General features: G+C 38.3%; 1 protein-coding gene across 2 annotated transcripts in view; it reads left to right on the top strand.

Annotated features, from left to right (window-relative positions):
* The window catches only part of ITPK1 (inositol-tetrakisphosphate 1-kinase), a 123,651-nt gene extending 116,042 nt beyond the window's left edge, over positions 1 to 7,609 (top strand). The window contains exons 8-11 of one of the 2 annotated variants that reach the window (XM_063290259.1): positions 297 to 389; positions 1,114 to 1,181; positions 3,484 to 3,646; positions 5,386 to 7,609. In XM_063290259.1, the coding sequence (XP_063146329.1) occupies positions 297 to 389; positions 1,114 to 1,181; positions 3,484 to 3,646; positions 5,386 to 5,705 (644 nt within the window). In that variant the 3' untranslated portion in view covers positions 5,706 to 7,609. The remainder of the gene's footprint in view (positions 1 to 296; positions 390 to 1,113; positions 1,182 to 3,483; positions 3,647 to 5,385) is intronic. The other variant, XM_063290260.1, reaches the window with a different exon arrangement.
* Positions 7,610 to 14,553: the final 6,944 nt, after the last annotated feature.

Raw genomic sequence — 14,553 nt, 5'->3', positions numbered from 1 at the left:
GTAACCAGTGCAGCTCCCACAGCAGAGGTGTAATATGCCAGTATTGCAATTGGCCACTAGGTACCTGTGTTGCTGCATTCTTGACCAGTTGAAGTTTCTGGGTGGTCTTCAGGGGCTGCCCTATGTAGAATGTTTTACAGTAACTTAATTTAGAGATGACAGGGGCACGAGCAACTGTCTTCAGTGCATCGGAGAGCACAACCCCATCAAGAGTCAAAGACGGAGCAGTTGGCCTCTGGATCAACCGCCACTCCATCTTGTTTGGGTTAAGTCTGAGCCTGTTTTTCCCCATCCAGACCCTGACAGCCTCCAGACACCGGGTCATGTCTTCCACAGCATCTCCCAATGGGCCTGGAGTGGAGATGTATATCAAGAGGATAGGACAAATTGTAAGTCACAGACCAAGAGGTAGAAGTCAAAGAGGGGTGTGTTAATCAGAGTTCAAGGCAAATACATTGGCAAAAGGACAGCAGAAAAATAGCTCTACAAAGATTAGCCCAAACAGTAGGCTGCTGAGTTATCTTGCAGACATCCCTAACCAAGTGGATGTAGAAGAGGTTCTTCAGTGGTCACAAATAACCTATCTACAACTCAGTGATTGGGCATAAGCGGCACAACCTCTCAAAAAGCAATGCTTTTTCTTATTTCATCTTTGAAATTATTTTTTTGAAGCAAAGCATCAACACAGGTATCTATCCTTCTCTAGCAATCTCCTGCCATTTCTTCTATTTTTTGTTTTTTTTTGTTATTTCATTTAAAAATAATAAATAAAAAGCTTATTAAAAGCTCTGCTCCTTTATGCAACTAAGCTATCATTTCTTTGTCAATTATGGGAGACAGGACACTGCATTATGGCAATTGGATTGGAGCTCAGTTCAAGTAGGAATGGTGTAAAATCCAAGGATTTTATTTGTTGAAAATACTCATAAAGTTGCTGGATTATAGTGCCCTCTAGTGCTTGTAGATTCAAATATTTTTAAGATTAAGTGATGATTTTGAATATAACTTTTAAGAGCAAGTGTTTGCTACTTGCATGTTGTGTTTTTTTTTCAGCTCTACAGATTTGTTTACAATCATTTTGTTTGTGTTTTTTCTTTATTTTCCAATCTGTAGATAGAGAATCAATATTTTTCAACAGCCACAATGTATCAAAACCAGAATCCTCTTCCATCCTAACAGCAGTAAGTATTCCAGACTGCTTTCTCAAAACAGTGATTCTAATAACTGGCTTCTGTCTATTTGACACTGTTCTTCTCAGGTTTATTTTAGGAATTGTTGCAGGAAAAGCAGAAGCTCAGGGTCATCTAGGACTTTTCAAGAACACCTGTGAAAATATTTTTCTTTCCTTGAAACATAGGAGCTATAATACAGGTAGTCCTCGGTTAACGACCATTCGTTCAGTGACCAAAGTTACAGCAACACTGAATGAATGGAACTTATGCCTGGTCCCCAAGGCTGCGGCCATTGCAGCATCACGTGATCAAAATTCAGGTGCTTGGTAGCCCGCCTGCACTTAGGACTGCAGGGGCACTTCAGTTCCACCCACCTACCTTTCTTCCCCCCAATCTCTGCTCTTTTGGCGGCCCTGTGCTCCACCAGCCCTGCCGCCCTCAGCTGACCTTCATTGTTGTCTTCCTCCCACTGCCAATGAAGCACACCTGGCCTGGCCCTTCACAGAGCAACTACTAGCCGCAGCAGCCTTCTTCCCAGGGCAGCCTGCGGCCTTCTTGCGAGGCTTCAGAAGGCTTCTGGGGCCTTCCAAAAGCTCACAAGAAGGCCACACCTGCCCTTCTCCAAATTGCACATGGCCTTCTTGCAAGGTTTTGGAAGACCTCAGAAACCTTCCAAAGCCTTGTGAGAAGGCTGCACACAGTTTGGCGAAGGGCACGTGCAGTCTTGGGAAGAAAGCCTCACACTACCAGCAGCTGCCCTGCATACGGCCATGCCCGATGCACCTCATTAGCAGTGGGATGAAGAAGATAGTGAAGGTCCGCTGGGGGCGGCAGGGCTGTTGGCGCACAGGGCAGTGGGGATGGCAGGGGCTTTGTGGTGTTGCGCTGGGATGGCTGGCCACAGTGCGGGGCTTGAGGAGGCACTCCTCAGCAGCAGTGGTGCTGGGGCTGAAGTAGAGGCCTGGGGACAGCAGTGGCCAGCTGAGACCGCTGAAAGCCCCGGGCTTCTACTTCAGCCCCACCGCTGCTGGCACTGTGACCACCATCAAATGCCACTGTGCAGGGCGTCCAAAAGGGCAAAGATGGGGGGAGACAGGCAGGTGGGGGGAGTTCAAGAGGAGGCAGTCTTACCAAGGCTCAGGGCTGGGAGGGACCAAGCCAAGGATGTCTTGGATCAGGGTGGGTTCTCACGACCAGGAGGGATTTGGTTAATGACAGCAACTGGGACTGCTGGGAATGCCATCACTAAGCTATGCAGCCCCTGGAAGAAGTCGTGCTTTACAACTGCATTGCTTAGCGATGGAAATTCTAGTCCCAATTAGCATTGTCAACTGAGAACTACCTGTACAAGATTAGATTATTAAATATTTGATTAGTAGGATCTCGTGTACCCAATACTTAGTCTTAAAAATAGTAATGTCAGTTCTGCAGGCAGAGCAGGTGTTTAGTACATGTAATTTCTTAAGAGCTTGAAAATTCAATAATTCCTATTAACTTTTTAGGGAATCAGAAATATTTATTCACCATTTATTCCACCAAATTGGACCATAGATGTTACTATATTAACTGTATAATTTTGTGTTCACCTTAACTAGTCTCTTTTGCCACACAATAAATAACCTTATTTCTAAATCTTGAAGAAGTCTCTGAGACACGTGTAAAGCAAGTCTTGTCTACCAGTTGTGTACTCCTTTTCTGCATCCTCTAGACAAATGACAGATAACCATTCCATTGCAATTATTGATCACCTTGTTTGGGAACTTCCACAGCACCACTGAGAGGCCAGGACAGAGAATACATTAGGTTCTGCATTGCTGTTCCTTTTTCTACCTATCATACATTGATTTTGGGACAACTTTTTTAGCTTGTTGAACAGCCCATTCTCTTTATTTATTTATTTTTAATTTTATAAAATTAACAAATTAAGGTAAAAATACAATGATAATACAATAAAAAATGATGATAAACTGAAAAAGAAAAAGCCCATCCACATCTGAGGCTCCTTTCATTTATGAACTTCAGAGAAAAATCAAAGCAATTTATTTGTGCAATTTTCTGTCATGTGCATGGGAGTGAAGATCTTGTCTTAGGTTCTGATACAAGAAAATTGAAGTCTCAGGTGATACTGACGTTTTGCCCCCAAAGTTATAGAATTTTGTCATTCTTGCAAGATTTCAGATATTTTAAAAAATTGATATATGGTATCTGCAGTTGCTGTTGAAATATTTCATGTCTGGAGGAAATGTGAGGATACCTGTTTTTCTTTAGCATCCCTCTACAACTTCATTCATTCTCTGTCTCTCTTTCGCAGCTTGATAAAATAGAAGGGGTGTTTGAGAGACCAAATGATGACGTCATCCGAGCAATCTCAAAGGCACTAAGGCAGACCTTGGGGGTTTCTCTCTTTGGCATTGACATTATCATTAATAATCAGACTGGTCAGCATGCAGTTATTGATATTAATGCATTTCCAGGTGAGAGCAAGCTGGTATACAATACACAAAATACAAATATCATATTTTGAAGTTAGCATTCATTTAAATCAAGAGTGCAAAATGTTTTTTCAGACAAAGACCCACATATGAAAATGAATGTTATGTTCCTGAGATGTACTGTATTTCATAAAAACAAACACACCCTATCCCTCCAAATCAATGTGGTTTGAGATTTATGTTAGTGCCAGTAGTAAGCACTCATTAGAAATACTATTTGGTCTTGGGCTTCCAAGCTGTTCCTTCCTATTCTCATTGAGAATTCACTAAAAGTTCTGCAAAGCAAATTCATTCTAATTTATTCACTCTTCAGAAAATCAAATTATCTGTCCTTTCACAGGAGACACAGGCTAATGCTGTCATTTTCCTTGCTTTTAAAAAAGAATGGGGAACGATTGAGGTTCTGAGACCATTAAGTCTAGAGTTGATTTTATACTAAATCAGACTTTTTCCTTTGGCTATCAGCCAAGGAGTTTTCTCCTGCCATGTTACTGATGATCCGTTTAACTGTGAAAATTATAGATTTCAACCCGGTGGCCTCTTGAATACAGAACAAGTGTTTCTACCCCAAAGCTAAGTGGTCCTTCCAATGAAGGTCACTCCATAGGACATTTAAAATGCCTTCAGATGAGTTGCAGCATCCCAATAAATCCCAAATGACTGCATCACACTGTGTGTTCACAGTGCTCACATACACCTTTTACAACACCAGGTATATTTCTGACAAGCATGACACAATAAGATTTTCCTTACATTAAATGATTTTACAAGAAACACTAATGTAAGACATTTCATTTTACATACAATGAAAATGAATGGAGCTGCTTCTGGGAACAAGAGGTAGAATGGGACAAGGTATACTAAGTTGAAGGGCAGCATAAGACTTGATTGAAAATGGAAAGTTAGTTCTCTGAATGAAACTCTTTAACCTAACAAAACAAAAATTTCAGGATATGTCTCCTGTGTTTAGATTAACATTTCTTGCCATCGTGTCTAAAAATGTCCAGGTTTCGCTCCTTCATAGTATGTTTATCCTACTCTGTCAAGAGGATTTATCATTTCTCTGGAAAAAAAAGAATATCTCTTAAAAGTATTGCAGGAACCTGGTGGTATGTTTTATATCACTATATTGTAGCATCACCTTTGGAGAAGCAAGGGGTTTTATCCCCCAGTGATCTTTCCATCTAGACTGAGTCCTATGCCTATCTCTGTAGCAGTCAAGCACCAATTAATATCAATGACATTGATCAACCAGCAGAGAAAGGAAATGGCCTCTTAGGTCTTCCTTTCTTCAGAGATGCCTGTAAAACTCTTGTACTTTTTAAAAAGAACCCTTGACAGTTTTGGGGACAGAGAAATAAAATGTGGGAATAAGTGTTGTGCTAAGGTTGATGGGCAAGTGTGGAGGAGAGGTCATGAAGTACTGGATCAATGGATACTGGTGTGGCATGGAGGGATCCTTGAACTCCAGGCACAGTCTTGCCCTCCCATGCAAAAACCTCTCTTGTAAATAAAGAAATAACAAAACAAGTAAACATTCAGGATAGTTTCTTTAAAAGAAAGGAAGTGATATTTTCAAGAGGTAGAGCACACAATTTGACTAAATATCTCTGCTGGTCTTGTGCCATCTTCTTGAACCAAAACATATGGCAGAGGGAGAACTTTAACAAGAAAATGGTCATAACTAATATTTTATCTCCCAACTTCTTCATTACTTTCAGGATATGAAGGTGTTTCAGAGTTTTTCACCGACCTCCTGAATCACATAGCTACTACCCTGCAGGAGCAAGCTCCAGAGTTGTCCCAGCTGAACCATAGCAAACTCCTGGCCGAGCAGAGCAGCAGCCTCGTGGGGGAGCGGACATGCTGTGCTAGCACTGGCTGCCGGAGTATGGCAAGCCAAGACCCCTGGATTGTGGAGAATGAGACCAACACCTCAGTCAAGCTGCAGCACCAGAGGCTGGGCTGTAACTCGTCCATGTCTCCGAGCTTTCAGCAGCATTGTGTGGCCACATTGGCCACAAAAGCTTCCTCTCAATGATCCCGATCAGTGCCATGGACTGAGAAGGCAGAAGGCCCCAGGGCGGTTGATTCAATGTGATTTTTTGAAAGAAAGTGAAATTAGTGATATGGGTCCACTTTAACAGATTCCTCTTGTAGTTCTGTAGTGAGTTTATCCATCCATGTATGGGTGCCTGTTGTGTGCATGTATCTTAGACACTATATCTTAATGTGGGAGGATGGGTTTGTGTTTTCCCATGCCTTTTCCTTTTCTTTGTAATCATTGACCAGAGTTGTGTAATGGACTTTACAGAATGGATAAGGATTTGTGTTGAAAATTTGCACACTTGAATTCAACCACCCTTCATATCTCTTTTCCATCCCATTCCAAAGAGTAAAACATGCATTTATTGTACACCTAAATCCAGAGGACACCTGCATACCCAGAATTAGCGTTTTACTTCTGTTTGGAAAAGTTTGATGTTAGAATCAGCTTCAAACAGTTTCCCATTTCCCAAAAGAAGAATAAATGCTTGGGTATGTATTTGCCATTGTGAAAAAACACAGTCCTTTACAATTACATTTATTAAAGCAGTTAGGCTGATGTAGCACTGCCATTTACCTTATTTGGGGCAGAGAACTCCATAATCATTGGCTGATTGCCATATCTAGCATAAGAGCAAGCTAGGGAGTTTGGCTTTTCCTTCTGCTGCTGCTTTTCTGAGACTACAGGATATCTCTTTCATGTATATATTAAGCCATAGTGTGGTTTATTCTTAGCTTTGTATGATGCACAAATTCATCCACTGTGGTTTATAAATCATGGGGGGCGGGTTTGTTGGGTTTCTACATCATATTAAACAAGAAAATCAGATGGTGGGTTAGCATTACATGTGATCTAGGGGCCTGTTTGTAAGCACTACTCTGCACAAACAATTTTGCTTAGTGGTGGGCAGAACTTCGTAAAAGAGTAAATCTGTGGCAACCTTTCTCCATTCCTGCTCTATCATTCTTTGGGGTTCAACCTCTGAGATACAGTGTAAGGGCAGTATTTATTTAACCTGTAACTTAGTCTGGTTATATGTTAAGAACAAGTAACAAAAGAAAAGTGCATCATTAATTCTGTTTCTTTCACCACAACATTATCTTTGTGCAGCTTTGAACTGGTCATGAATTTGAAGAGGTACTCTTAGTGAGTTTGGGGACTCTTAATTTGGGACAATCCTTAAATTGTCTCAGGAAATATTGTTAAAATATTTTACACATTTAGATACCTTTAGAAAGATTGATCATCATGGATTAGGGGTCTGTGGACTAATTCACAGTCAGGTAGTGTGAATGTATACTACATACATACTACAAGTTGTACACATGAATCCCTCCCAACTTTTAAAGGATAATATATTGATAATATTTGCATACAGGCAACATTACATGTTTTTTGTTGGATTAAAAAAAGTTTGAATTCCCAGATTCTCCCAGTTCCTGTAAAGATGACCCATTTCTTAATATGTATGAACTGGTATTAATGTATTATCCTCCATTGATGGCAGCTTTGTATTTGTTTCTTTGTTTTTTAGAGTAAGGGAAAAATGGAAATATCTGATGAAATATGAAAGACAGGGAGATAAAAAAGGGAGGACCAGAAAGGATTCCAAACTACAGTGTCAGTGCAGGAAATTGTTCAAGAATTAGCAGGGAGGAGAATTGCTATGTTTCCTGTATGATTTTATTTCGGAACTTCTTCACAATTCTGCAGTAGGTATTGAATATACATAGCAGAGGAGAAGACTATGTTTGTAGAGAAGTTTCCCATATGAGACTATCAAACACTGATTTTGTTAATTTCTGTATCAAATTTGGGTCATGTGATGATCCTGAATTATTGTCTTTCTCCATAATAATGGTTGCTGCAGCTTCCCAATAAATTATTGATAGTTGCCCGTGCATATTTTACAAGCCTTTGATGGGAGTGAAAAGTAGGTCAGACATATATTTGTAAACTTTTTTTCCAATGCAACACTTATTATAAATTTTTGATATAAAAAAAAAACATTGATCAGATTTTAACATTACACACACACACACAATACAATTGATGAAAGACAATTTGAACATAGCTGAGTCTCTCCCTCTCCTGTAACGTTGATTAAGGCAAGAGTATTTCGTTGCTGTACTGGGAATTGTCATCCCCCCCCCCAAAAATACTACCTCCTTGACTGCTGCTTGCATGGATCAAGAAACTAGCAATTTGCGATAGTGTCCTGTCCAAACCATCTTGTTTTATTAAACAGTTTGTGGGAGAGCCAAAGAAAAGGCATAGGTTTAGTTCTTCTGACATGTCTTCAGGGAGCAAGCAATATTACCTGATGATATTACCTGATACATGAGGGTATGATGTCATTGTTTTTAGATTTTTTTTAAAAAACTTCCTAACTCCATTCTTTATTTACATAACAAATTTCAGTTTGAGGTGAGCAAGCTGAAAAAAAGAATGTTCAGTCTGGTTTAGGTAGAAGACATTTCAAAACTTGATCATTCTGTACTATTTGATCCAGTTCAGATGTCTTTTTACTATTTCCTATTTTTAATAATGAGTAAGAATTTCTTTTAATGGCTGCTTTCTAAATTTTGGTTAGCCTATTTTGCACTGCTTTATTTCTCCAAAATAAACTACTGATATGTAATTGTGCATTTTATATTTATTTACAAATGATAGATATATTTTGTAGATTCGCTGAAGTCTTAACACAAAGTATATCTTACAAAAATGCAGTCCAAATCCTGACTTCAACTAGAATCTAATTTAATTCTGTAGCCAAATAGGTTGTCAGCTTCTCTCACCCCATGGTATAACTGCTGCTTATTTAAACAATAACAAAGTTTCTTTTTCATATTTTGCATATAGTTTAATAAGATGGCATTGCAACTGGGCTGACCAGCAGATAGTTTGTTATTTTTTCTGTGATGTCTTCTATCAGATTATTTTGTGTGAAATAATCATATGAATAATATTTTCAGGTTCCAGAGAGAGCATAGTGTGCTATTACATTTACAGAGCAATGAGCATGTGGTACCACAAAAAGTTAAATCAGTGCAAAATCAATTATTTCATCTCTGTTTTGTTGCAGTAAGTTTCTTGAACCCTTTCTCAGTCTAGAGATGCTGCCATGTGTTACTCCCAAGGGCAGTTTTATGTGTGAACTGAAATGTCTCATGTTTCATTCAGTCTCATGTTTGTCATAGAGACTGAAGAGAAATGTTTCCTTCTTTTTGCTTCTGGAAAGCCCTGGGAGAGGAATGTTGTAGTCTGGTTGTATGATTCCAATTTTTGTTTCAGTCCTGAAAGGCCAGCTCTACCTCTGAGTCTATTGCAGGGTTTCTCAATCTTGGGAATCTTGGGAACGTTAAGATGTGTAGACTTCAACTCCCAGAATTCTCCAGCCAGCCATGCTGGCTGCAGAAATCTGGGAGTCGAAGTCCACACTTCTTAAAGTTCCCACGGTTGAGAAACACTTGTCAACTGAAGAATAGCAAAAATGTTGCCAGCACATGTAGGTCCCAAAAGAAGCATTGCTTATGTTAAATACTGAAGGATAATGAAAGCAGACGTGCTTAAATGTATGCAAGTAGCATTCAGGTTTAGTCTGTTTAAGAAAGTGTAGCTATCCATAACTGCGTCTCTACTTGTGTCAGCACAAGGAAGAAGCAACTCCTGTAATATTTTTTCAGCTTTCCAATATATACATTACAAACAATCTTTTGTGACTATCTTTAGGTTTCTTTTTATAGAGCATATTTCCAGTAATATACTCTAAATCTCCCTCCCAGAACCAGTACACCTTCTTTATTACAGAAATAAGTGTTGGTGTAAAATTTTGTAGAAATCTTCACATGATTAAAAAGAGCTGAAAATGTAAAACTTCAAACCTTGAGCTATCGCATTCTGTTCAAAATCTAAGGAGAGATTACATTTTAGATTTATGTGGGTGAGTAATACCTACTTCCTTGCTAGATTACCCAAATTGTAAAATGAGAAAGTTGGCACTAGAAAATCGTTAAATTTAAATATTTAATCTGCAACAAAGATACTTGTTACATCATAAATAACCTAAAGGTAATATAAAAAAGAAGAATTTAAATATCTTTTCAGGTTAATTTCAAAATACGGTAATTATTTTGCATTTTATGTATGTTGTTCCTTTGCTTCGTATAATCAATTATAAATGGTAATTCTTTAAAAAAAAAACACAAATCTACATTTTAAAAATGATCTTAAACCAAGAAATGGTTAACTAGATTAACTAGAATTATTAATTATATAACACCAGAACAAAACGTGTGCTATTGTCTGAATAGGCTAACACTATTACTTTTTAGTAATGTGGCATAAAATTCTCAGTTCTTAGATAACTGTATCTTGTGCTTTTTCTTTCATCTGCATTAGGATAAAGCAGATTAAGTTTTTCTCTGAATCAGCAAGACTCTTTAGGGCTCTCCTAGCTGGCAGCTTCCTTGCCATGCCTGATAACCAGAAGCGCAGATTAGGTTGGTCCAAGCATCCTATGAGGTCTTTTCGCAGGATGCTTATAACATGCTCAGTTCTACTGTTAGCCTGTTCTCGTTTGACATCATCATGTGAGCTGACAGGAGCAAAAAGGTATATGATGTGGCAGGCACCTGTGGATTGAGAGGCCTCCCAAACATATTAAAGAATAAACTAATGTTCTTTTCAGAAGTGCCAGATCGATGCACCTTGAATTTTGACGTCAGTTTTGAAATTCCCTTTTTTCTAGAAAAGGGGCTTGAGCCACTTTCACTGGGAATGTAATGCAGTAACTGATACCCCAGTGGTATGCAAAGGGAACAGACATTCTTTATTTTTTTTTCTCAGAACTTGCTGAAATGTTATGGTAGCCTAAGAAAATTATTCATGGCACTGAGCTATACTTATGAAGAAAAAGTGTTGGATGTATGTGTATCTACAATACTAAGTGATTTTTTATTGTTTTTGCTGACTTCATATAACTGATCTACTCCCTTCCATTCCTAGTTTCTCCCTCCTGCCCCTCCTCCCTTGATATCCCTTTCCATCCATTAAGTGAAAAGTGTGGCTTAGCCACTGAGTTTGTATATTTTATGTAGTGGAGAAGTATTTTTTTTGTGGACGTCAATAAATGCTTAGTTAAAACTTAACATTGCCCAGTTAAAAGTTTATTTCTCTCTCTCTCTCTCTCTCACACACACACGCACATATATATATATATATGGTTTTAAATTAAGAGTTAGTTGATTTGTTGCTGACAAAATATTTTCTTTTTGAATCTACCATGTGTACAGTTGGTGGTGTTCAGGAAGAAATACTCCCTCTTTATAAAAGGACTTCCTCTTCTGGGACACTGTAACCTCCCATTTTTATAAGTACTAGGGATTTTTTAAGCATATCAAAATAAAAATTTGCCTGGTTTAATTTGAGAGTAACATTTTAGTCTGTTGGAATATGTAATTGACCATTGAATCAATTCAACTTTGCAGCTGTAATTTGAAAAATCAATTTTCCTGAGAAATGTAGTCCTCATGAGGGCAGGAATGCATATTCTGTTGAAGAAGCTGAGTATTGCTAACTTCTTCAAAACTGCATTTTTTTACTAAATGTTTTCTTCTTTTTAGTTCTGTATTTCAAAATGGGCAAGTCAGTTTAAACCAGTTCAGCTTTCAATGAGAGTGTGTGTGTTTCTCAGTATCTCAGCAAAGTTAGTTAAAATACTTTATTTAAGAATGGCTTCATAAAAATATTACTCCATATATAACTGGGACTAAGTACTGTATATGCAAGAAAAGGAAAATACAGTTGTTCCTGGATTATGGAATATTGAATTCATTTTCAAGTTTCAGAATTAAAATTGCAGTATGGCCTTTGATTATAGTGAAGAATTCAATTAGTACAAACTCACCTGCAATCTGAATTAGTATGGTCCAGGAACAAGGACAGCACTGGTTATTTGATAACTTCAAAGGACCAACAGGTACTTTGTGATACAAGTTTCTTTCAGTTAGACGCACCTTTGTAAATTGCATCTATTTTCCTTGTGATCTTTGCTTAATCTTATTTTAACAGAATATAATCCAACAGTTTTTGCTTTTAATGAAAAATTGAGACATAAATTCTCAATGTGCTGTTTGATATTACTTTAGAAGACACTACCAAAATATTCTAATGACTAAGTATAGTAATAACTGGGTGCAGAAGGAAACTTGTTAACAAGTAGTTGCAAGCCCATTGACCCTTGTATCTTCCACCATTTGCACAGCAACATCTTAGCATATTGTTTAGTGTGTGAAGGGACTCATATAGTATTTATAAATGAAAATATGTAAGTATAAAAATAGTGACATCTATATTTCAGATTGTGTACACTCTTAAATAACAGGAGGGTCTTTATCTCTTTTATAAAGAAAAGAGTGCTGTAAAAATTATGAGATGTATTTTTTTCCAATTCTTTAGATTTCTTCCTTGGTATTTTCATGTAGTTAATGTCTCCTTCCATATTGGATTCTAATTAATGTCCTAGTAAATCGGACTCATCTTTACCATTAATATGGATTGTTCATCTTTTTTTTCCATTTTCCATTTCCCTTCTTTTCTTTCTTTTTTCTCTGTTTTTTCTTTTCTTTTTCTTTTTTGGATGGGACAGAATTTGTGAGAGGTTTTAAAATTTATTTTTTAAGGCATGCTTAACCATTCTCTCAGTTCAAGGTTGAAGCTATCTTGGACCATTTCTTTGTTATGTCACGTTTGGATTAAGGATATTAATGCTGTCTTCTGCTATTTTAAATAGTGTTAGCAAGTGTGAGTGTTGTGATTTGCTTTGCCCTGTTCACCAAATTACTTACATAAAACTAAATTGTTTTGTATTTAGAGGGTGTGTACACACATACATGCATATTTACACATGCATATAAATATATATGATTTCATTTTTTAAAAATAGCCCTATATAAAACCAAAAATATTAGTTCCTTGGCTGTTTACTTGTGCATGACTGACGTCCTCAATAATCACATGGTGCTTCTCTTGCTTAAATCATTGATTCCCATAGTCTTTTTTCCCCATTTTGTCCTTATTTGCCAAACACTTGTGACGAATATTTTATTATTTTTAACCATAGAGTTAAAATGCTCTTAAATCTCCTCTGTTGTTTCAGTGTCTGCTTTGGAAAGAAAACTCCATTTTCCAAAAACATGATTAAAATAAATGCCTTATACAAAACCTCATTCTGTGTTCTGGTTAATGACTGTATATCTGAATCTGCTGATACACCTTTGTATACCTGAATCATGTGTGTTCTAAGAGGCTGTAACATGGTATGACTTTATTAAACTTTGGCACCAACCACTTATTTCAGTTTCAGTGAGACCAGACTATCTAACCCTATAGTCCCCACTTTATGCACTCCAGAAATCTTAGGCAGAAAACTCTTCTTTCTTATCTGCTGGATGATTTTTATCAGGGATACCAGGAATGCAGTCTGCAACTTTCTGTATGAAAATATAATTTATTAGATTTGTAAGGAGGCCCAATTCAAAACAACGTACAATATTTGAAAATGAATAAAAATCATCAAAAGAAGGCTTGGCATACCTCCAAAACTACGAGAATACATTTGAGGACCCCACCCGTGAAGCTAGCCTAAGTCCTGGGAGAGAAACCAGGCTTTGAGAGCTTTTTGAAGGGTGGGGGGTGGGGATATGCTCCAGCAGTAGGACTAGTGCCAGAGAAAGCAGGGGTCCATGGGGTGACATCTTACTGACAGGACCTGGGGCATGCTAATTCTGTCAGAACAGATGGAAAGGACAAACACAGGGAGATACAAAGTTCTTCAAGTAGCTAATAGCTAGGCCTAGTGCCATGAGGGGATTTAAAAGTGATAATCAGAGCCTTGAATTACACCTGAAAGCTTGTTGGTAACCTGTGCCCCTCCCAAAAGCAAAGATGTTATCTGGATATATTGAGGCACATCGGTAACTGCCATGCTGCTGCATACTGGATCAGCTGCAGCTTCTGAGGTGGTCTTTACGTGCTCCATATAAAAGCACATTACAATAGTCCACATGTGAGGTGATCAAAGCATGTGTGGTCCAAAAAAGGGTACAATTAGAACACAAGGTGGATCTGTGTGAATGCCTTTTTTGGCCACAGCTACCACCTGCTCCTCAAGCAGAACCTGTAGATCCATGAAGACCCCAAATCTATGCAACCCCACCCAGGGTTGAAGGGGATAATGTTATGTTTGTAATTGTATTTTGGATGTTGTAAGCTGCCCAGAGTCTTTTGGACTGGGGCAACTGTAATAAATCTAAATCCTCATCTCCCATCCAGGAGGTCCAAATATCCATACCCATTTAGTCTTGCCAGGGTTGAGCTTGAGCCTGTTCCTCCCCATCCAGACCCTCATGGCCCCAGGCACTAGGGCAGCTGATTGACAGTGCTGTCAAAATGACCTTCCCCACTGATGAACACTGTGGTCTGGTACTCCTGTTCTTCACTTGGCAGGACACAGTGGATCTGATAGCACAAATAGTTTATTAAAAGGGTCACATTTTCGGAATAGACATGGGCTTTTATTTTTGTCTCTCTAGCTTCCTCTCAATTCAGTGGGCTGCTAGGAGAGAGAGATCACTTTCTATAGCAGAGGTGGGTACAAATCACTTGAGGGTATTTGAAAAGATCTGAGGCCTGCACATAAGACAATGGCTGCAAGTTGCCCACCTTGCTTTAGAAAGTACAACTCTTATTGTGACCCTGTTAACATTTATAGTGAATTGAACCCAGCCACCTGTATGTGCATGCATACACAGGCCAGGTTCTTTCATTGCACTGAGCCATT

Source organism: Candoia aspera, chromosome 1 (assembly GCF_035149785.1).
Source record: "Candoia aspera isolate rCanAsp1 chromosome 1, rCanAsp1.hap2, whole genome shotgun sequence".
Taxonomy (NCBI): Eukaryota; Metazoa; Chordata; class Lepidosauria; order Squamata; family Boidae; genus Candoia; species Candoia aspera.
This window is presented reverse-complemented; position numbering and strand designations above follow the sequence as displayed.